Genomic DNA, 22242 nt, shown 5'->3' on the forward strand with positions numbered 1-22242 from the left:
CACAAAAGCCCTAGCCTCTCGAACTCCAGCGTCGCCTCCCTCCCGCTAACTCCAGCGTCGCCTGCAGCCTCCCTCCAACGTCGTCTCCTCCCTCCATCGACCTCCTGAGGCCTCCCTCTAACGGCGTCTCCCTCCAGCGACCTCCCTCCAGCATCGTCTCCCTCCCGCGACCTCCATCGGCCTCCCTCCCTGTCACCGTGTGGAAGAAAGCGAGGACCTTTTCTGGAATTAGGTAATCGTGGTTGAAAAACTTCTAATTTATTGCTACAATTTTGATTCCCCTTTTCATTCGACCTCCTATTTCCTCCTGATCATGATTTAATCTTTTTTTTGTGCCGATGATCCTTCTCATAAAGCATATCTTTCGAACAATAGTTGATTTGGTTAAAGGTATTACAGTTCATGTTAGATGATTTAATCTTTGTCTGCATATCAGTCAGTTGCAAACCTGAACTTTGTTTGCTTGGAACATTACTTAGTAGCACAGCAACAATTCTATTTTACCTAAATTTTTTATATTTAAAATTTGATTTTGAATATACAATTTGAGTATTGTTACTTGAAACAAGTTATTTATCTAAATAAATATGCTCAACCATGATAACAACACGTCAAATACCGTCAAGGACGTCTCACCCCATCATTTTGTCAAGGCGTACTCTGCCAATTTGAAGAGATCCGCCCCTTTTAACTTGGAGCTTTTGATATGGTAAGTTTGAGAAACGTATCTAATCCCGCACTCATAAGTGTTCTTCGGATCAGAACTTCTAGTGTAGGATAAAACGAAATTTGTTCTCCTTTTTGTAATTTTTGCAGACAACAATCTATCTATTTAACTATTTATTTTTTATTGCACTGAGTTTTACTCTTATTTTATATTTAAACTGTAATTCATAGGAAAAAAATTGTATCCTATGTGCTGCTCCTGGCCGCTCTTTCTAAATTTCCGTGCCTCCCCAATTGATACCACTACCATGGCAAATTGTTCATCTAGTATGGGAGAAATCTGCATGCGAGGTGATCTCTTCTGCACTCCTCGCTCAACGGGCCTTCTCTTTTTTTCAGCTAGCTTTGCTCCAAAGGTAGGCAATTTATAGTATTAGAAAAGTTTGCTTTTATCAATATGGAATCTGAACCCTATGTTTATCACTTTTTTTGCAGATTATAGTAAGCCAATCCGTGCGGCATTCGAGAAGAGATCCATCTCTGTTAGTGCATTTTTATCTTTTATTTCAGATATCAATATCAAGATTTTAGTTTCTATCATTTTAATTTAGATTACATTCATGTAGTTACTGGATTGTCATTTCCTGAGACTATGATGTAGTATAGTAATCAGTGTAAAATAAGGAGTGGATAATCATAATTTTGTACATATTTGAAAAGGGCAGAGTCAATGGTTAACTAAGGCTTCAAACAAACTCTAGATCCCTTGTCTTGTTATGAACCTTTCTTTACCGTTGTGTGATCTACAGCAAAATAAAAAAAGCAAGCAAAAGGGAGCATCATTTGTGGATGAAGAGAGATTCAGCAGGGTCTGGACAAAAAGCTCTGAATCTTGTGCATACTGTAAGATATTAAAATGCTATTGTTTCCGGTTGGAACCTATGTTTCATAAACCGTGACTATTTCATGCTGGCTGCATTTTTATCCCTTGCTACCATTCGATGAAATTTACAAATCCATGAACTCAAGAATCTTAATAAAGGGCATAAGATGGATGTATAAAGGTATAAACTAGCCAGAAACATGATGGCTTAGTCATCAATATAAATATATTGTATGGTTTGACATTTATATGTTAGAAAAAAACTATATGAAACCCCGAACATATAGCATGTCTGCCATTAGCTTTTCTTTAATTTCTTCTTGGTTTGTTTTATGCTTCGCATCTTTTTTATAAATGCTAAATCCTTAATCTCCCCATTTAGTTGATCTTTGAATCAATATATTAGGAATGGGAAATCAATGAGACTACTTGACATTTAAAACAATTTTGTTTGCTCACTTGTGCCATTATTTAGCTTTTGTTGAGTGCTGATTGGGGAGAGGAAATGGTGTTTATCATTTAATAAAAGGTCATTCAATAGCAACATACCAACTGCCACCAAAGACATGACAACCTTCCATGCTAACATTAATGATATCCTCATTAGTCCCCAGGGCGTAGCACAGATGCGGAGTGCATGGTTCTGTGGCCGAAAGGTCCAGGGGTCGATCCCCGGGGTGTCACTGCCTGAGGTTAACGTCTCCGCCATGCACTTTCCACCCGTGTACCTGCATTTACCTCCCTCCATATCCGTGGGACCGGTTCTAGGGGGGCCGCTGATGTGACGGTTCCACAATTAATGATATCTTCATTAATTACGTGTCCAATCTCACCTTTGGTCATTCAATAAAAAATCATTATCTCTCATTCTATAAATATGTTACTTCTCAGGTGACCAAGGCAATGAGAATTTCCCCTCAAGTTTTGGTCCAACTTGTGATCAGTATTTAGACCTAAGCATCAGAGTTCCTAGTGGCCCCATTCCTGGTGACACTTGGACACAATCACTTCAGTTGCCTCTATCAAAGTCAAAGACAACCCAATTTGGACCCAATCTCCTTCACACCTAGGGTTTTGGTTCTGACCCTCTTCCCCCATCACTAGCAACATTTATCTTGTATAGAATTGTTGATATCTTGTGTCATGCTGAGTGGAATGACGAAAATGTATGATTTGGTATGCATAAATATATAGATGCATGTTGAGTGTCGAAACATTAGCACGGAACAATATTTTAAACCTCACTGCATTGCAACATTTATCTTCAAGTCTTGTTTTTTTTCCCCTTTTTTATGAAGGAAAGCCCATTGATCTTCCTTTATATTATTAAGAAGTTATATGCACAAATGTGATATTTACATTTATATAGTTTAATCTATCGCTCGTGAAGAGATGGCAGCTGAATTGAACCAAAGTAATGTTCCTTCTGGTATCTGGTTTAAGTTTTCAAGGTTATGGGTTTTTTCTTTCTAATGTTGTGATCCAAATCTAACCAATACCAAATCTCTCTAGGAATAGGTGTGAGTACTGTGCAGACTGGTTTTAAGTGAAAATCTGTTTTAGATTATGTCTTTGTTATCACTTGGATTTTTATTTTTCTCCATGTTTTAGACATTTAGGCATTGCCCCTACTGTAAAAACATTTATCTCATTAAGCATAATTTTGACAGGTTGAGAAACTTACTAATGAGAAAGATGTTATTTATAATACGTTGGACAAGTGGTGTGCTTTTGAAACTGAATTCCCTGTTATTGCTGTTGCAAAAGCCTTGGAAATTCTACGAAGACGAAGAAAGTGGCTTCGAATCATTCAGGTTAGGCATATTCATAATGTTTCGTGTTTATGTGTCGACGAATCTATAGTTTTATTGTCGACAAATTACTTCTTGTTTTCAAGAAATTTTCATCAATTGAATAACTAACTGTTCTGTCACTAGATTTTAGTTGATTATCTTTAAAAAGTCAATTCAATAAACTTCCCAAGAAATCCAACAAAAGTTCAGAAGTAGAATAGTAGCAGCTTCAGGACAAATGATTTCTTAAGGATTTATAAACTGGTTTGTTCATTAACACTTATGATTGGGCATTCTGAGTTGGCGCTTTGCAGACCAATGATTTCTTAATGATTTATAAACTGGTTTGTTCATTAACACTTATGATTGGGCATTCTTAGTTGGCGCTTTGCAGACCAAATAATTTTTGATGTTTCTACATCTCATGTAAAGCACATTATGATAACTTTTTCTTATTTGGTTTTTTGCACGAACCAGGTTACCAAGTGGTTGTTGAGCAAAGGCCAAGTACTTACAATGGGAACATTTGACACATTACTCTTGGCATTTGATATGGATGGGAGAGTGGATGAGGCTGAATCCGTATGGAAAATCATTTTACAAACATACACTCGTTCAGTCTCCAAAAAGTTGTTTTCAAGGATGATTGCTTTGTACGACCATCTTCACCATCCTGATAAAATTTTGGAGGTAAACAAAATTAGCAGAATTGGCAGTTGTTAAATTCACAGCTAATTCTTTCTCAGCTTCTCAACTGCATTTGAGTGATTAAAAAATGATAGCATTAAACGATTTACATTATGGTTGCTAGAAGTTATTATTGTTTTTCTGAAATACCCTAAAAAATTCTTTTGCTAAATTTGAGAGTTCTTTTTTTTAGGTTTTTGCAGATATGGAGGAATTAGGAGTAACCCTTGATGATGACACTGTTTCAAGAATAGGAAGAGCCTTTGAAATTTTGGGGCAAAATGATAAGCGAGATTTGTTGTTTAAAAGATACAAGTGCAAGTGGAGGTACCTCCACTTCAAGGGCGAGCATGTCAGAGTTCGCTCAACAGAAACATATAACTAAGGATCCAGTTTCATGGGATCGACTTTTTATCAAACACAACACAAATCAGAGCAGTGCATTGTTGCAGAATGGTATACCCAATTTTTGGGACGAGATACAAAGTTTCTCCTTAGCAAGCAAGTAGGAAACTCAAAGACAGAGCTGAACTATCATTAAATACCGTTTTAGAGTATCAGCTGCATCTGCCATCTTGATGGCTTGTGGCTGAACGTCTGGATATTCTCTGTTTGTAGTATTTCATTGTGAATACAATATGTATCTTCAGTACAAATGTTAAGTGCCAATATGATTAAACTTGTTCAGTGTGTAATATTTGCAGAGAGACATAAGTGAATCGATGTAGGTAAATAATTCAAAGTGATTATGATAAACATTGTCTTGGAGGAATATTGTCTCTCTCATAGGGTGCAGGTTTTTGAACTCCATGACGAAACAGGATTTCTTTAGGATGAATCTGAAATCTTGACTATTTAAAATGATTTTATCTTCTATTTATCATCAACGAATATCAGAATGAGTGTGTTCTGCCTAATAATGCTGTGCATATATGGTTTCTATTGGTGTTTAAGTCACTTGGAGTGCTATCATACTGTATCATATAATTAGTTAATACTTGCAATTTGTTTGATAATGTTCTCTGAGTTTTAGTTATATTTTATGCTTAAACAATAATTCATACTAAAAACTTGCATGTTTTCTTCATGCAATGTTATGTATGTATATCTTAGTCACGTTTCTAAATAGAGTAGTTCTACATTATATATACTCGTAGACATATTTCAAAATCAATTTTTGCCCAAGGTTATATATGACTTATTTTATGTAGTCATATAAGCAAGCATGATCAATTTTTAAAATCTAATTCTAATCCAATGTTTCTTCCACCGTATGTAGTTTAAGTTTTATTTGATTGAATGTTGTTCTTTATATTATCACAAGAGAGTTTTTCTAAATCTTTATATGCAGTATCTTGTATAATAGTTGATGCTTGTTCTGAATCTTTTGTAGAAAAGACCTTTCTTATTTGTGATAGAATGTGATCCGGCGGTAAGAATGGGGGACCCCATTTAGCAGAGTCAACACCACGTGGAGGTCGAAAGGTAAAAGGCCAACCAGAAGCTTGGCCGAGCTGATTATGATGGTGATAACCGGCTGAATCTTCCGAGCGGAAGCGATACACCCCGGCGGGGAGTCGGGGTTCCGACGCTCATGATAAACAGTATAGTAGAGCCGAGCGGATGGCCCGCTCGGTCGAAAGAATGAAACACTGCGAACAGTCCCGAGCACGCGACCAGGAAGCTCCCAAGCGGATCAGGAAGCTCCGACCGGTCGGACGTGAGGAAACCGCCGACCGGTCGGACGCTCGGCATGGAGACAAGGACAGAAACATCCTCTGACAGCAGGTGATACGCAGGATCTTAAGGCATGGGCTCACTGTCCCATCAATGACGTGCTCAGACTGTAGCAGTAAGGGGTCAGGCAAGCCCATCTGACAAGCCCATACTAAGGTATGACACATAACACGTGTGCACCTCGGTATGAGTGCACATGCCTCTTCACAGCCCTATATAAGGGTCCTCACCCTTCGCCGGAGGTACGCTCTCTCGCATGTTGGAGCCTCATATCTACTGTCTGCTTGCCTGACTTGAGCGTCGGAGGGTCGTCGCCGGGGACCCCTCCCCGGCCCGACTTCTGTGCAGGTTCGCCGGAGGTCGATGCAGCTGGCCGAAGATAGGGGAGAGCGCCACGTGCCCAGCGTCCGTCGATTCAGCGACTCGGACGGGATCAGAATGTTTTGCGTAATCCAAGTAATAAATTCCCATTAGCAGCTCAGGCTGCTCCATGAACTAAAGAAACAAGAATATTTACGAAGGAGTTCTAAGGATAATTGGTGGGGTGATTGGTACCCAGCTGTTAAGTAGACTGATAACAGTTAGCCCGAGTGACATACCTATTACAAGATGCTGTTACAAGAATTAACTCCTTCCACCTTGATTCCACGAAAGTGGTGGACCTTTCAAATCCAATAACATCCAATATCTATAAAGAAGATTTCCTCTTATCTATATAATGTGTGAATAGTGTGTTGTAAAGTAAAGCATATGTATAGTGTGCTGTAAAATAAAGCATATACGTAGTGTGCTGTAAAAAAAAGATTCCCTCTTATCTTGATAACGGAGCATGTGACGATGGGACCCAATGAGCACCCGACATCTCCGCTATAAATAGGAGAGGTTTCCAACCCTTGTAGGGCGTTCAAGCAGAACTTGAACCCTACTTGGGAAAGCATGTAAGCAAGATCTTTGAAAGTAATAATATCTATGATTTATTATTATTATTATTATTATTTTCCCAATACCATCACACCACCCTCTGCCCGAAATCACCTGGTGTCATCCATTGAAATGTTCAGTGTAAACCCCGTGGGTCATCCGGATTGATATGTGACGAAACTTGCCACAATTGAAATGTTCAGTGTAGATGCCAGCAGCTCATGAATAGCTGCATGAGCATTATGTAAAAGAACAAAGTATTTGTATTTGTCGCCATTATCTTAAACAGATGGAACTTCCTTAATGGACAGACATTGTGAAGACTTGAACATTCAAGCTAAGGAACTTGCTCCTTACGATCCAGATTGGTTCTACATCAGAGCTGGTAATACGATGCATAAGATACTTGCATTTCAACAAGTGCTTGCCACAAGAAATCTTATTTGTATCTAATCTGTTTGATTCATTATTGTTGTAGCGTCAATGGCAAGAAAGATGCACCTGAGGCAGGGAATCGGAGTAGGTGGTTTTCATAAGATGTATGGGGGTCACAGGATGAATGGAAGCCGCCCACCACATTTTTGTAAAAGCAGCGCGGCAATTGCCCGTAATATTTTGTTGCTATTTTTCTGACTATTAAGAATTAATCAGGTTAATTGATTGGATGTTTGCTCGAGCAGCAGGTTGCTAACGTTGCTGCTTTCAGGCAATTGCCGTTCTTGCTCTTTGCTTGCTCATATTATTCTCCACTTGCGTTCCTCATCCATTGCTTTCTTGTGGGGCTGGATTTGAGAGCCTAATTATTTAAATTTTTTGAACTTATTTATTAAAAATTTTATCCAGGTTGTATTTTTTGCGTATGTTAACCCAAGTCACATCCTCATGCACAAGAACATGAGCAACAAATCAATAAACATTGCAGTGTCTCTGTTATCAATCAAACAGAGAAGTATACTGTCAAACTGATCATTCTTAAGTTTTTATTTACTTCCTCTGTTCTTTTCATAAGGGTTATGATGATTGTATGAGAATGCACAAAGTACATTTAAAAAAGGACTATTAGTTCGCCTGCTGTTTCCTAGTGTCATCTTTTTCTCCCAGAAACTGTCTTCTTAACAACGCCAGCTGAAACCAAGAACTGATCAAGTGATGACAATGTCTTCATATCATCTGGTGGGAAGTAACTTGCTGCCCTACCCATTATCGACGCAAACATAAGTGACAATGATGGTCTCGTGGCATAGCGATCGTCCAGGAACTCATCAAGAAATACAAAAGCCGCCAGGAAATCTGACCTACTAGCACTTATTGGAGCTGCAAAATGGGCAGGAATTATCCTTCTGAATGGCCAATCTTTGGCAATTTTATCAACCCAGGCCCTCACCTGAAATTCAATTTAAACATACTTGGAAAGTTATATCATGAACATCAGATACATATTGAACAAAGGTTACATAGATTTTTAAAAGCCGCCATTTTAAATATTTGGAACTGGCACACACCTTTTCTGGAACTTTGCTGAAAACCAATGTCTTGACGATAGGTGAAACTATCAACTTCTGTGACATCTGGGAAAAGCTGGCAGTTGGCTCCAGTAGATTTGAGGGCCCTAAAAACAATATCTGCAGTACCATTCGCTCCCAACCTAACACAAAGATACCATGAAAAACTTATAAATTCTCAGCATAAACAAATTACTTTGGCTGTTATATCTGAAAGGAGGCAATTTAACTTGTTGGCAACCTTTTTGGCGGTTCAACTTGTTGTCCACAACAGGTTCATTAGGAACTTCTTTTCCTTTGCTAAGGAGCTTCACTGCCAAACCATTTTTAGCCGATGCCAACAGTGACTCTTTGCTAATACACTCTGGTGGCTGCCTCGGGACAAAGATGACAGCGTCCGTCACTAGTAAAGTTCGTGAACGCCCATGATAAAATGCTACCTCCACGTAGGGACCGATACCTACAGGAAAAGAAACCAACAAATTAGAATGATGGATCTGAAACTCCAAGGAAAAACAACCTATCATGTGAAGCAAGAATGTGTATAGTTTTTTGAGAAAGAAAAGCACACATGGTTCTAACTGGATAATCAGATACTTGCAGCAACTGTTTAGTCCACATATTTTCTTAAGAAATAAAATTCAAAATGGCACATAAGCTGAAAAGGAATATTGGATAGAGAGGTAGCTAAAAAAGAAGGGACTTTACCAACTTCAGGTGAACTGAACACCTTTTGCTCAATCTCATCAGCCCATGGGGTGGAATCATCCTCATCTTCCAAAGCTCTGGCACGAAAAATTCCAAAAAATTCAAGTGGCAAATTAATCGGCCAACTCCACTGTCTAGGAGCTACCCACACCTGTGCGCGTGGGAACTTTCTTGAGAACGGCCGACGAAGATTTTATGTTCATATGCAAAAGTTGGTAGTACAATGTATTCAACAGGTGCATCCAACTCCTTCAAAAGCTGTAATTGGAGAAGAGGGAAAACTTCTTAAGTTTAACCCTGATGTATGAGCATTGCCTTATAAAATCTGTTTTAAAGTTATTAGACAGCAGCTGAAACTCTTCCATGGACATTGAAATTGAACTGAGAAAACATAAGAGGAAACAATTCCCTAGAACATTATATTTAGGCAGATGCTAGACTTTGATAAAACTAATATTCCAATCAGATAAGAAATACACAGGAATCAGGATGGAGGAGTAACAAGATGACAAACCTTGATGCATTCATCAGTTGGTGCTATAGGCGCATGGACCCATAATCCTCCAGACTTCAATTTGATGACAGTCATTCTAATATTTGTTGAGACACTACTGAAACCCAGTGCTTGTTCTTGTTCAAAGAGCCATATTGAGTTCTTGACAGCCTTCAGAAAAATCAACAACAATAAAAATAGATCACAAGAAAGTGACTGCCACTGAATGAGATGATATTTGTAGCAGATAGACTAAATGGCCATAAATAGCTTAGCCAGTTACTCTCGAGAGAAACATGGCTGATAATTGTGGTTTAGCTAATTTGGAAGGTTCCGATTGGTATTTTTAAAAGCATGGTTCATCCACATTGAAATGCCTCTAAATATTTGACCATGATTTATGGAACAATTTGAAAGGTTTCAATTGTGTGGTAGTCTATTACGAGTATATGTAAAGAGGGTGGTCCTCTTGATGGAATGAGCTCTACTCAATTCAACAAATGCAATCCAAAACTATTCATGCAGACATGTTCTCTATGAACATCAAAGTTATGTCAGTGAACGCTATTCTTTTTTAGTGTCTGTACTCTAAATTCTAGGTATATTTTGCAGTGTTTTTTTATCTGTTCCATCTCCGCCGTTCTCATGGAATAGATCAAATCACAAAATTTGCTTAAAGAAAGTATCACTCTTTGCTAGTCTTACATAGACTGTTAGTCTTCTGTTATCACCAGATTTCTCACTTCATAAACCTAAAGTACTTCAATTTGGCATACCTGAAGATCTCGTCGAACACATTTTCCAATTAAAGAGATTTTTTGCTAATCATCTTCTTATAAAATCAAAGGTATTCTTTCTTCCGCTCCATCATGTTTCCGATGTTTAATGTTCTCAAATAACTGAACAAGCTTAATAGAAACTGCTAAAGGGCAAAGGGGCGACCTCCGTCCTGATGGTACGCCGATTGAGGAAGGGGCCGAGCGGGAAAGGAACCCCAGTGATGTTGAAGTAAAACCTCGCCGCGCCTCTTCCGTTGCGTCTGCCGCCTTCACCGTCATTGGCGGAAGCGACCACCGAAAAAATCGCACCTTTTCGCCGGCCCCGACTTGGATGTTGATCCGAGAAGAGATTCTTCGCGAAGGCGTCGAGGAAGCCTTGCCGTCTTTGGCTCCGCAAAGAGATCGGTCCGACGATAACAGCAGCAGATGCAGCCAGCGTCGCCCGCCTCTCTTCTCCACTTCCTCTCTCAGTAGGGATCCTCTGTTGGGTCGGGATCTTCTGGACCTCCTGGTCCCCTGGACGGTATAAAATCTCTCTCACGTTCTCTCACGTGCGAAACGCGTGCATGCGCCAACGAACAAAAGCCCTAGCCTCTCGAACTCCAGCGTCGCCTCCCTCCCGCTAACTCCAGCGTCGCCTGCAGCCTCCCTCCAACGTCGTCTCCTCCCTCCATCGACCTCCTGAGGCCTCCCTCTAACGGCGTCTCCCTCCAGCGACACCTCTCCAACGACATCTCCCTCCAGCATCGTCTCCCTCCCGCGACCTCCATCGGCCTCCCTCCCTGGCACCGTGTGGAAGAAAGCGAGGACCTTTTCTGGAATTAGGTAATCGTGGTTGAAAAACTTCTAATTTATTGCTACAATTTCGATTCCCCTTTTCATTCGACCTCCTGGTTTATGTTTCCTTCTGATCATGATTTAATCTTTTTTTTTGTGCCGATGATCCTTCTCAGAAAGCATATCTTTTGAACTATAGTTGGTTTGGTTAAAGGTATTACAGTTCATGTTAGATGATTTAATCTTTGTCTGCATATCAGTCAGTTTCAAACCTGAATTTTGTTTGCTTGGAACATTATTTAGTAGCACAGCAACAATTCTATTTTACCTAAATTTTTTATATTTAAAATTTGATTTTGAATATACAATTTGAGTATTGTTACTTGAAACAAGTTATTTATCTAAATAAATATGCTCAACCATGATAACAACACGTCAAATACTGTCAAGGACATCTCACCCCATCATTTTGTCAAGGCGTACTCTGCCAATTTGAAGAGATCCGCCCCTTGTAACTTGGAGCTTTTGATATGGTAAGTTTGAGAAACGTATCTAATCCCGCACTCATAAGTGTTCTTCGGATCAGAACTTCTAGTGTAGGATAAAACGAAATTTGTTCTCCTTTTTGTAATTTTTGCAGACAACAATCTATCTATTTAACTATTTATTTTTTATTGCACTGAGTTTTACTCTTATTTTATATTTAAACTGTAATTCATAGGAAAAAACTTGTATCCTATGTGCTGCTCCTGGCCGCTCTTTCTAAATTTCCGTGCCTCCCCAATTGATACCACTACCATGGCAAATTGTTCATCTAGTATGGGAGAAATCTGCATGCGAGGTGATCTCTTCTGCACTCCTCGCTCAACAAGCCTTCTCTTTTTTTCAGCTAGCTTTGCTCCAAAGGTAGGCAATTTATAGTATTAGAAAAGTTTGCTTTTATCAATATGGAATCTGAACCCTATGTTTATCACTTTTTTTGCAGATTATAGTAAGCCAATCCGTGCGGCATTCGAGAAGAGATCCATCTCTGTTAGTGCATTTTTATCTTTTATTTCAGATATCAATATCAAGATTTTAGTTTCTATCGTTTTAATTTAGATTACATTCATGTAGTTACTGGATTGTCATTTCCTGAGACTATGATGTAGTATAGTAATCAGTGTAAAATAAGGAGTGGATAATCATAATTTTGTACATATTTGAAAAGGGCAGAGTCAATGGTTAACTAAGGCTTCAAACAAACTCTAGATCCCTTGTCTTGTTATGAACCTTTCTTTACCGTTGTGTGATCTACAGCAAAATAAAAAAAGCAAGCAAAAGGGAGCATCATTTGTGGATGAAGAGAGATTCAGCAGGGTCTGGACAAAAAGCTCTGAATCTTGTGCATACTGTAAGATATTAAAATGCTATTGTTTCCGGTTGGAACCTATGTTTCATAAACCGTGACTATTTCATGCTGGCTGCATTTTTATCCCTTGCTACCATTCGATGAAATTTACAAATCCATGAACTCAAGAATCTTAATAAAGGGCATGAGATGGATGTATAAAGGTATAAACTAGCCAGAAACATGATGGCTTAGTCATCAATATAAATATATTGTATGGTTTGACATTTATATGTTAGAAAAAAACTATATGAAACCCTGAACATATAGCATGTCTGCCATTAGCTTTTCTTTAATTTCTTCTTGGTTTGTTTTATGCTTCGCATCTTTTTTATAAATGCTAAATCCTTAATCTCCCCATTTAGTTGATCTTTGAATCAATATATTAGGAATGGGAAATCAATGAGACTACTTGACATGTAAAACAATTTTGTTTGCTCACTTGTGCCATTATTTAGCTTTTGTTGAGTGCTGATTGGGGAGAGGAAATGGTGTTTATCATTTAATAAAAGGTCATTCAATAGCAACATACCAACTGCCACCAAAGACATGACAACCTTCCATGCTAACATTAATGATATCCTCATTAGTCCCCAGGGGGAGTGCATGGTTCTGTGGCCGAAAGGTCCAGGGGTCGATCCCCGGGGTGTCACTGCCTGGGGTTAACGTCTCCGCCATGCACTTTCCACCTGTGTACCTGCATTTACCTCCCTCCATATCCGTGGGACCGGTTCTAGGGGGGCCGCTGATGTGACGGTTCCACAATTAATGATATCTTCATTAATTACGTGTCCAATCTCACCTTTGGTCATTCAATAAAAAATCATTATCTCTCATTCTATAAATATGTTACTTCTCAGGTGACCAAGGCAATGAGAATTTCCCCTCAAGTTTTGGTCCAACTTGTGATCAGTATTTAGACCTAAGCATCAGAGTTCCTAGTGGCCCCATTCCTGGTGACACTTGGACACAATCACTTCAGTTGCCTATATCAAAGTCAAAGACAACCCAATTTGGACCCAATCTCCTTCACACCTAGGGTTTTGGTTCTGACCCTCTTCCCCCATCACTAGCAACATTTATCTTGTATAGAATTGTTGATATCTTGTGTCATGCTGAGTGGAATGACGAAAATGTATGATTTGGTATGCATAAATATATAGATGCATGTTGAGTGTCGAAACATTAGCACGGAACAATATTTTAAACCTCACTGCATTGCAACATTTATCTTCAAGTCTTGTTTTTTTTCCCCTTTTTTATGAAGGAAAGCCCATTGATCTTCCTTTATATTATTAAGAAGTTATATGCACAAATGTGATATTTACATTTATATAGTTTAATCTATCGCTCGTGAAGAGATGGCAGCTGAATTGAACCAAAGTAATGTTCCTTCTGGTATCTGGTTTAAGTTTTCAAGGTTATGGGTTTTTTCTTTCTAATGTTGTGATCCAAATCTAACCAATACCAAATCTCTCTAGGAATAGGTGTGAGTACTGTGCAGACTGGTTTTAAGTGAAAATCTGTTTTAGATTATGTCTTTGTTATCACTTGGATTTTTATTTTTCTCCATGTTTTAGACATTTAGGCATTGCCCCTACTGTAAAAACATTTATCTCATTAAGCATAATTTTGACAGGTTGAGAAACTTACTAATGAGAAAGATGTTATTTATAATACGTTGGACAAGTGGTGTGCTTTTGAAACTGAATTCCCTGTTATTGCTGTTGCAAAAGCCTTGGAAATTCTACGAAGACGAAGAAAGTGGCTTCGAATCATTCAGGTTAGGCATATTCATAATGTTTCGTGTTTATGTGTCGACGAATCTATAGTTTTATTGTCGACAAATTACTTCTTGTTTTCAAGAAATTTTCATCAATTGAATAACTAACTGTTCTGTCACTAGATTTTAGTTGATTATCTTTAAAAAGTCAATTCAATAAACTTCCCAAGAAATCCAACAAAAGTTCAGAAGTAGAATAGTAGCAGCTTCAGGACAAATGATTTCTTAAGGATTTATAAACTGGTTTGTTCATTAACACTTATGATTGGGCATTCTGAGTTGGCGCTTTGCAGACCAATGATTTCTTAATGATTTATAAACTGGTTTGTTCATTAACACTTATGATTGGGCATTCTTAGTTGGCGCTTTGCAGACCAAATAATTTTTGATGTTTCTACATCTCATGTAAAGCACATTATGATAACTTTTTCTTATTTGGTTTTTTGCACGAACCAGGTTACCAAGTGGTTGTTGAGCAAAGGCCAAGTACTTACAATGGGAACATTTGACACATTGCTCTTGGCATTTGATATGGATGGGAGAGTGGATGAGGCTGAATCCGTATGGAAAATCATTTTACAAACATACACTCGTTCAGTCTCCAAAAAGTTGTTTTCGAGGATGATTGCTTTGTACGACCATCATCACCATCCTGATAAAATTTTGGAGGTAAACAAAATTAGCAGAATGGGCAGTTGTTGGATTTACAGCTAATTCTTTCTCAGCTTCTCAACTGCATTTGAGTGATTAAAAAATGGTAGCATTAAACGATTTACATTATGGTTGCTAGAAGTTATTATTATTTTTCTGAAATACCCTAAAAAATTCTTTTGCTAAATTTGAGAGTTCTTTTTTTAGGTTTTTGCAGATATGGAGGAATTAGGAGTAACCCCTGATGATGACACTGTTTCAAGAATAGGAAGAGCCTTTGAAATTTTGGGGCAAAATGATAAGCGAGATTTGTTGTTTAAAAGATACAAGTGCAAGTGGAGGTACCTCCACTTCAAGGGCGAGCATGTCAGAGTTCGCTCAACAGAAACATATAACTAAGGATCCAATTTCATGGGATCGACTTTTTATCAAACACAACACAAATCAGAGCAGTGCATTGTTGCAGAATGGTGCACCCAATTTTTGGGACGAGAGCAAGTAGGAAACTCAAAGACAGAGCTGAACTATCAGTAAATACCGTTTTAGAGTATCAGCTGCATCTGCCATCTTGATGGCTTGTGGCTGAACGTCTGGATATTCTCTGTTTGTAGTATTTCATTGTGAATACAATATGTATCTTCAGTACAAATGTTAAGTGCCAATATGATTAAACTTGTTCGGTGTGTAATATTTGCAGAGAAACATAAGTGAATCGATGTAGGTAAATAATTCAAAGTGATTATGATAAACATTGTCTTGGAGGAATATTGTCTCTCTCATAGGGTGCAGGTTTTTGAACTCCATGACGAAACAGGATTTCTTTAGGATGAATCTGAAATTTTGACTATTTAAAATGATTTTATCTTCTATTTATCATCAACAAATATCAGAATGAGTGTGTTCTGCCTAATAATGCTGTGCATATATGGTGTCTATTGGTGTTTAAGTCACTTGGAGTGCTATCATACTGTATCATATAATTAGTTAATACTTGCAATTTGTTTGATAATGTTCTCTGAGTTTTAGTTATATTTTATGCTTAAACAATAATTCATACTAAAAACTTGCATGTTTTCTTCCTGCAATGTTATGTATGTATATCTTAGTCACGTTTCTAAATAGAGTAGTTCTAGATTATATATACTCGTTGACATATTTCAAAATCAATTTTTAAAATCTAATTCTAAGCTAATGTTTCTTCGGCCGTATGTTGTTTAAGTTTTATTTGATTGAATGTTGTTCTTTATATTATCACAAGAGAGTTTTTCTAAATCTTTATATGCAGTATCTTGTATAATAGTTGATGCTTGTGCTAAATTTTTTTTTGTAGAAAAGACCCTTTTTATTTGTGATAGAATGTTTTGCGTAATCCAAATAATAAATTCTCTTTAGCAGCTCAGGCTGCTCCATGAACTAAAGAAACAAGAATATTTATGAAAGAATTCTAAGGATAATTGGTGAGGTGATTGGTACCCAGCTGTTAAGTAGACTGATGAATAGTTAGCCCAGGTGACATACCTATTACAAAATGTTGTTACAAGAATGAACTCCTTCCACCTTTAATCCCGCGAAAGTGGTGGACCCTCCAAATCCAATAACATCCAATATCTATAAAGAAGATTCCCTCTTATCTATATAATGTGTGGATAGTGTGCTGTAAAGTGCTATAAAGTAAAGCATATGCATAGTGTGTTGTAAAATAAAGCATATGCATAGTGTGCTGTAAAAAAGAGATTCCCTCTTATCTTGATAACGGAGCATGTGACGATGGGGCCCAATGAGCACCCGACATCTCCGCTATAAATAAGAGAGGTTTCCAACTCTTGCAAGGCGTTCAAGAAGAACTTGAACTCTACTTAGGAAAGTATGTAAGCAAGATCTTTGAAAGTAATAATATCTGAGTTATTATTATTATTATTATTATTATTATTATTATTATTATTATTTTCCCAATACCACCACACCACCCTCCGCCCGAAACCACCTGGTATCATCTATTGAAATGATCAGTGTAGATCCCGTGGGTCATCCGGGTTGGTATGTGACGGAACTTGCCACAATTGAAATGTTCAGTGTAAATGCCAGCAGCTCATGAATAGCTGCATGAGCATTATATAAAAGAACAAGTATTTGTATTTGTCGACATTATCTGAAACAGATGGAGCTTCCTTAATGGACAGACATTGTGAAGACTTGAACATTCAAGCTAAGGAACTTGCTCCTTACGATCCAGATTGGTTCTACATCAGAGCTGGTAATACCATGCATAAGATACATGCATTTCAACAAGTGCTTGCCACAAGAAATCTTATTTGTATCTAATCTGTTTGATTCATTATTGTTGTAGCGTCAATGGCAAGAAAGATGCACCTGAGGCAGGGAATCGGAGTAGGTGGTTTTCATAAGATCTATGGGGGTCACAAGAGGACTACAAGAGGACTGGAAGCCGCCCACCACATTTTGTAAAAGCAGCGGGGCAATTGCCCGTAATATTTTGTTGCTATTTTTCTGACTATTAAGAATTAATCAGGTTAATCGATTGAATGTTTGCTCGAGCAGCAGGTTGCTAACGTTGCTGCTTTCAGGCAATTGCCGTTCTTGCTCTTTGCTTGCTCATAGTATTCTCCACTTGCGTTCCTCATCCATTGCTTTCTTGTGGGGCTGGATTTGAGAGCCTACTTATTTAAATTTTTTGAACTTATTTATTAAAAATTTTATCCAGGTTGTATTTTTTTTTTCTTTTGTGTATGTTAACCCAAGTCACATCCTCATGCACAAGAACATGAGCAACAAATCAATAAACATTGCTAATACAGTACATGTTTTGTGGGGTTAGTATGATGATGTGATTATAAATCAATACCACAAGAGAGGTAGGAGTCAAGCTGATTGGGAGGTCAGGAAGGTCAGAAGTCAAGCCTCCGTGACTGGTCAGCAGTCAAGCTGACGTGGAGAGCAGGGAGGTCAAAAGTCAAGTTTACGTGGTCAAAGTCAAAGTCTCAGCTGACGAGGTGGTCAAAGGAGGGGATTATAAGGCCAGCCCTGATAGTGGGCAATAAACGGGTCCGCGGGCCAGATATAGCTGAGAACTGAGACTACAAGTTAATTAAATGTCTGGACATAGACATGACGTGCAAGTCTGGACATTCAAGCCAAGGATCACAGGTCTGGCACAGACTTGGTGTGCAGGTCGAGACATCTAAGCCAAGGATCACAGGGCTGGCACAGACTTGGTGTACAGGTCAGGACATCCAAGCCAAGGATCAGAGGTCTGACACAGACCCAGCGTGCAGGTCGGGACGTACAAGCCATGGATAGCAGTGAATAGTAAACGGGTCAGGACACAGACCCAGCGTACGGGTCGGGACGTACAGACCATGGATAGCAAAACAGTAAACAAGTAGAAACATAGATCTAGCTGGCAGATCGGGAGGTAGAGACCGTAAATCGCAGATGACAAAGGCGGGTCGGAATGCAAGCTTAACACACAGATCGGGACATACAAGTCAGGGATAATAGTATATAAAAGAAGGACGGGTACAGATCTCGGAAGGCAGACTTGGCGTCCAGACGCTACAAGACGAACAAGCCAAGGAATCGTAACCGCTTGTCAGAGAATGTCAGAAAATAATCAGCATGTCAGGGAATAGTCTCACAGTCAGGGCTCATTACCCCTTTTGATTCCGTCGCCAGCCTATGAAAAGGTGTCACCTGTCATCCACCATCAGACAAAGCCTGACAGCCCACATTCCCTGACATCCGTCAGAACCAGAAACTTTCGTTGCAGTATAAAAAGGGAGGTTTTGTCCCTTGCGCAGGTACGCTCACTCATCATTTCTCACTAGTCTTTACTTTTCGTTATTTTTCTGTGATTTCTGGAGAAAAAATACCTGACTTGAGCGTCGGAGGGCATGACCCGGGGACTTTTTCCCTAGTTTCTGGTCTCTAACGACTGGTGGGCTCGTCTAAGTGTGCACAGAGCGACAGCGTCATCGTCCTGGTCATCTCTCTCCGTCAGCCGCCCGTGCGAACCTTTCCAGGGGGACACCCGGTAGATTCAACTCTTCAGCGACTTTCCGTCAACTTCCAGTACAACAAGGCCCGTCTTCATCTGACTCAGATTCCGGACGGGATCAATTGCAGTGTCTGTTATCAATCAAACAGAGAAGTATACTGTCAAACTGATCATTCTTAAGTTTTTATTTACTTCCTCTGTTCTTTTCATAAGGGTTATGATGATTGTATGAGAATGCACAAAGTACATTTAAAAAAGGACTATTAGTTCGCCTGCTGTTTCCTAGTGTCATCTTTTTCTCCCAGAAACTGTCTTCTTAACAACGCCAGCTGAAACCAAGAACTGATCAAGTGATGACAATGTCTTCATATCATCTGGTGGGAAGTAACTTGCTGCCCTACCCATTATCGACGCAAACAGAAGTGACAATGATGGTCTCGTGGCATAGCGATCGTCCAGGAACTCATCAAGAAATACAAAAGCCGCCAGGAAATCTGACCTACTAGCACTTATTGGAGCTGCAAAATGGGCAGGAATTATCCTTCTGAATGGCCAATCTTTGGCAATTTTATCAACCCAGTCCCTCACCTGAAATTCAATTTAAACATACTTGGAAAGTTATATCATGAACATCAGATGCCATATTGAGCAAAGGTTACATAGCTTTTTAAAAACCACCATTTTAAAGATTTGGAACTGGCACACACCTTTTCTGGAACTTTGCTGAAAACCAATGTCTTGACGATAGGTGAAACTATCAACTTCTGTGACATCTGGGAAAAGCTGGCAGTTGGCTCCAGTAGATTTGAAGGCCCTAAAAACAAAATCTGCAGTACCATTCGCTCCCAACCTAACACAAAGATACCATGAAAAACTTATAAATTCTCAGCATAAACAAATTACTTTGGCTGTTATATCTGAAAGGCGGCAATTTAACTTGTTGGTAACCTTTTTGGCGGTTCAACTTGTTGTCCACAACAGGTTCATTAGGAACTTCTTTTCCTTTGCTAAGGAGCTTCACTGCCAAACCATTTTTTGCCGATGCCAACAGTGACTCTTTGCTAATACACTCTGGTGGCTGCCTTGGGACAAAGATGACAGCATCCGTCACTAGTAAAGTTCGTGAACGCCCATGATAAAATGCTACCTCCACGTAGGGACCGATACCTACAGGAAAAGAAACCAACAAATTAGAATGATGGATCTGAAACTCCAAGGAAAAATAACCTATCATGTGAAGCGAGAATGTGTATAGTTTTTTGAGAAAGAAAAGCACACATGGTTCTAACTGGATAATCAGATACTTGCAGCAACTGTTTAGTCCATATATTTTCTTAAGAAATAAAATACAAAATGGCACATGAGCTGAAAAGGAATATTGGATCGAGAGGTAGCTAAAAAAGGAGGGGCTTTACCAACTTCAGGTGAACTGAACACCTTTTGCTCAATCTCATCGGCCCATGGGGTGGAATCATCCTCATCTTCCAAAGCTCTGGCACGAAAAATTCCAAAAAATTCAAGTGGCAAATTAATAGGCCAACTCCACTGTCTAGGAGCTACCCACACCTGTGCGCGTGGGAACTTTCTTGAGAACGGCCCGACGAAGATTTTATGTTCATATGCAAAAGTTGGTAGTACAATGTATTCAACAGGTGCATCCAACTCCTTCAAAAGCTGTAATTGGAGAAGAGGGAAAACTTCCTAAGTTTAACCCTGATGTATGAGCATTGCCTTATAAAATCTGTTTTAAAGTTATTAGACAGCAGCTGAAACTCTTCCATGGACTTTGAAATTGAACTGAGAAAACATAAGAGGAAACAATTCCCTAGAACATTATATTTAGGCAGATGCTAGACTTTGATAAAACTAATATTCCAATCAGATAAGAAATACACAAGAATCAGGATGGAGTAATAAGATGACAAACCTTGATGCATTCATCAGTTGGTGCTATAGGCGCATGGACCCATAGTCCTCCAGACTTCAATTTGATGACAGTCATTCTAATATTTGTTGAGACACTACTGAAACCCAGTGCTTGTTCTTGTTCAAAGAGCCATATTGAGTTCTTGACAGCCTTCAGAAAAATTGACAAAAATAAAAATAGATCACAAGAAAGTGACTGCCACTGAATGAGATGATATTTGTAGCAGATAGACTAAATGGCTGGAAATAGCTTAGCCAGTAACTCTCGAGAGAAACATGGCTGATAATTGTGGTTTAGCTAATTTGGAAGGTTCCGATTGGTATTTTTAAAAGCATGGTTCATCCACATTAAAATGCCTCTAAATATTTGACCATGATTTATGGAACAATTTGAAAGGTTTCAATTGTGTGGTAGTCTATTACGAGTATATGTTAAGAGGAGTTCCTTCTCTTGATGGAATGAGCTCTACTTAATTCAACAAATGCAATCCAAAACTCTTCATGCAGACATGTTCTCTATGAATATCAAAGTTATGTCAGTGAACGTTATTCTTTTTTAGTGTCTGTACTCTAAATTCTAGGTATGTTTTGTTTATCTGTTCCATCTACGCCGTTCTTATGGAATAGATCAAATTACAAAATTTGCTTATAGAAAGTCTGTTCTGACTAAAGGTAAAAAAAACCACTCTTTTCTAGTTGTACATAGACTGTTAGTCTTCTGTTATCACCAGATTTATCACTTCATAAACCTAAAGTACTTCAATTTGGCATACTTGAAGATCTCGTAGAAGTTGAAGTGCAACACATTTGCTAATTAAAAAGATTTTTTTGCTAATCATCTTCTTGTAAAATCAAAGGTATTCTTTCTTCCGCTCCATCATGTTTCCGATGTTTAATGTTCTCAAATAACTGAACAAGCTTAATAGTAACTGCTAAAAGGCAAAGGGGCGACCTCCGTCCTGATGGTACGCCGATTGAGGAAGGGACCGAGCGGGAAGGGAAACCCAGTGATGTTGAAGTAAAACCTCCCCGCGCCTCTTCCGCTGCGTCTGCCGCCTTCACCGTCATTGGCGGAAGCGACCACCGAAAAAATCGCACCTTTTCGCCGGCCCCGATTTGGATCTTGATCCGAGAAGAGATTCTTCGGGAAGGCGTCGAGGAAGCCTTGCCGTCTTTGGCTCCGCAAAGAGATCGGTCCGAGGGTAACAGCAGCAGAAGCAGCCATCGTCGGCCGCCTTGCTCTTCTCGACTTCCTCTCTCGCGTGCTCGATAAAATCGAGACGCAGAGTCCAGTGATTGGGCTGTGGCGCCTACGTTACTTGGTCCCACTGGATCCGAATTGCTGGACCAAACTTTGCCACGTGTGAGATCAGGAAAATAAATAATTATTTTTTAAAAAATGACGGCCTTGTGAAATTTATATTTTACCCTTTAGACTTCGACAATTTATATATTTTTTTAAAAAAGTAGTAAGTTCTAACAATTTTATGATTTTTTTTTCTAAAGTACATCTTGATTTTTAAAGTCATTA

The 22242-nt window shown here is 38.9% G+C and overlaps 3 protein-coding genes and 1 pseudogene across 5 annotated transcripts; 2 read left to right on the plus strand and 2 right to left on the minus strand.

Moving 5' to 3' along the window:
• Positions 1 to 9: 9 nt before the first annotated feature.
• Positions 10 to 4801, plus strand: LOC122030519 (pentatricopeptide repeat-containing protein At4g18975, chloroplastic-like). Of its 2 annotated transcripts, none has more exons than XM_042589732.1 (7): positions 10 to 232; positions 898 to 1082; positions 1162 to 1208; positions 1476 to 1569; positions 3220 to 3363; positions 3820 to 4032; positions 4233 to 4333. In XM_042589732.1, the coding sequence occupies exons 2-7, from the start codon at positions 915 to 917 to the stop codon at positions 4245 to 4247; spliced, it is 681 nt and encodes a 226-aa protein (XP_042445666.1). In that variant the 5' UTR covers positions 10 to 232; positions 898 to 914; the 3' UTR covers positions 4248 to 4333. The 2 variants fall into 2 exon arrangements, with proteins under 2 accessions (XP_042445666.1, XP_042445665.1); XM_042589731.1 differs by having other exon boundaries at positions 18 to 232; positions 4223 to 4801.
• A 2838-nt stretch (positions 4802 to 7639) lies between these two features.
• On the minus strand, positions 7640 to 10673 carry LOC122030521 (annotated as a pseudogene).
• A 32-nt stretch (positions 10674 to 10705) lies between these two features.
• On the plus strand, positions 10706 to 15535 carry LOC122030520 (pentatricopeptide repeat-containing protein At4g18975, chloroplastic-like). Of its 2 annotated transcripts, none has more exons than XM_042589733.1 (7): positions 10706 to 10994; positions 11668 to 11852; positions 11932 to 11978; positions 12246 to 12339; positions 13976 to 14119; positions 14576 to 14788; positions 14978 to 15535. In XM_042589733.1, the coding sequence occupies exons 2-7, from the start codon at positions 11685 to 11687 to the stop codon at positions 15167 to 15169; spliced, it is 858 nt and encodes a 285-aa protein (XP_042445667.1). In that variant the 5' UTR covers positions 10706 to 10994; positions 11668 to 11684; the 3' UTR covers positions 15170 to 15535. The 2 variants fall into 2 exon arrangements, with proteins under 2 accessions (XP_042445667.1, XP_042445669.1); XM_042589735.1 differs by having other exon boundaries at positions 10767 to 10994; positions 14988 to 15142.
• A 3406-nt stretch (positions 15536 to 18941) lies between these two features.
• On the minus strand, positions 18942 to 22004 carry LOC122030517. The gene is made up of 6 exons (XM_042589730.1): positions 21664 to 22004; positions 20713 to 20862; positions 20201 to 20459; positions 19734 to 19952; positions 19493 to 19635; positions 18942 to 19373 (listed from the first exon to the last, which is right to left on the minus strand). Exons 1-6 carry the CDS (start codon positions 21934 to 21936, stop codon positions 19074 to 19076), a joined length of 1344 nt encoding a protein of 447 aa, XP_042445664.1. The 5' UTR covers positions 21937 to 22004; the 3' UTR covers positions 18942 to 19073.
• Positions 22005 to 22242: the final 238 nt, after the last annotated feature.

The sequence above is a fragment of the Zingiber officinale genome, chromosome 10B (assembly GCF_018446385.1).
Source record: "Zingiber officinale cultivar Zhangliang chromosome 10B, Zo_v1.1, whole genome shotgun sequence".
NCBI classification, from domain to species: Eukaryota; Viridiplantae; Streptophyta; class Magnoliopsida; order Zingiberales; family Zingiberaceae; genus Zingiber; species Zingiber officinale.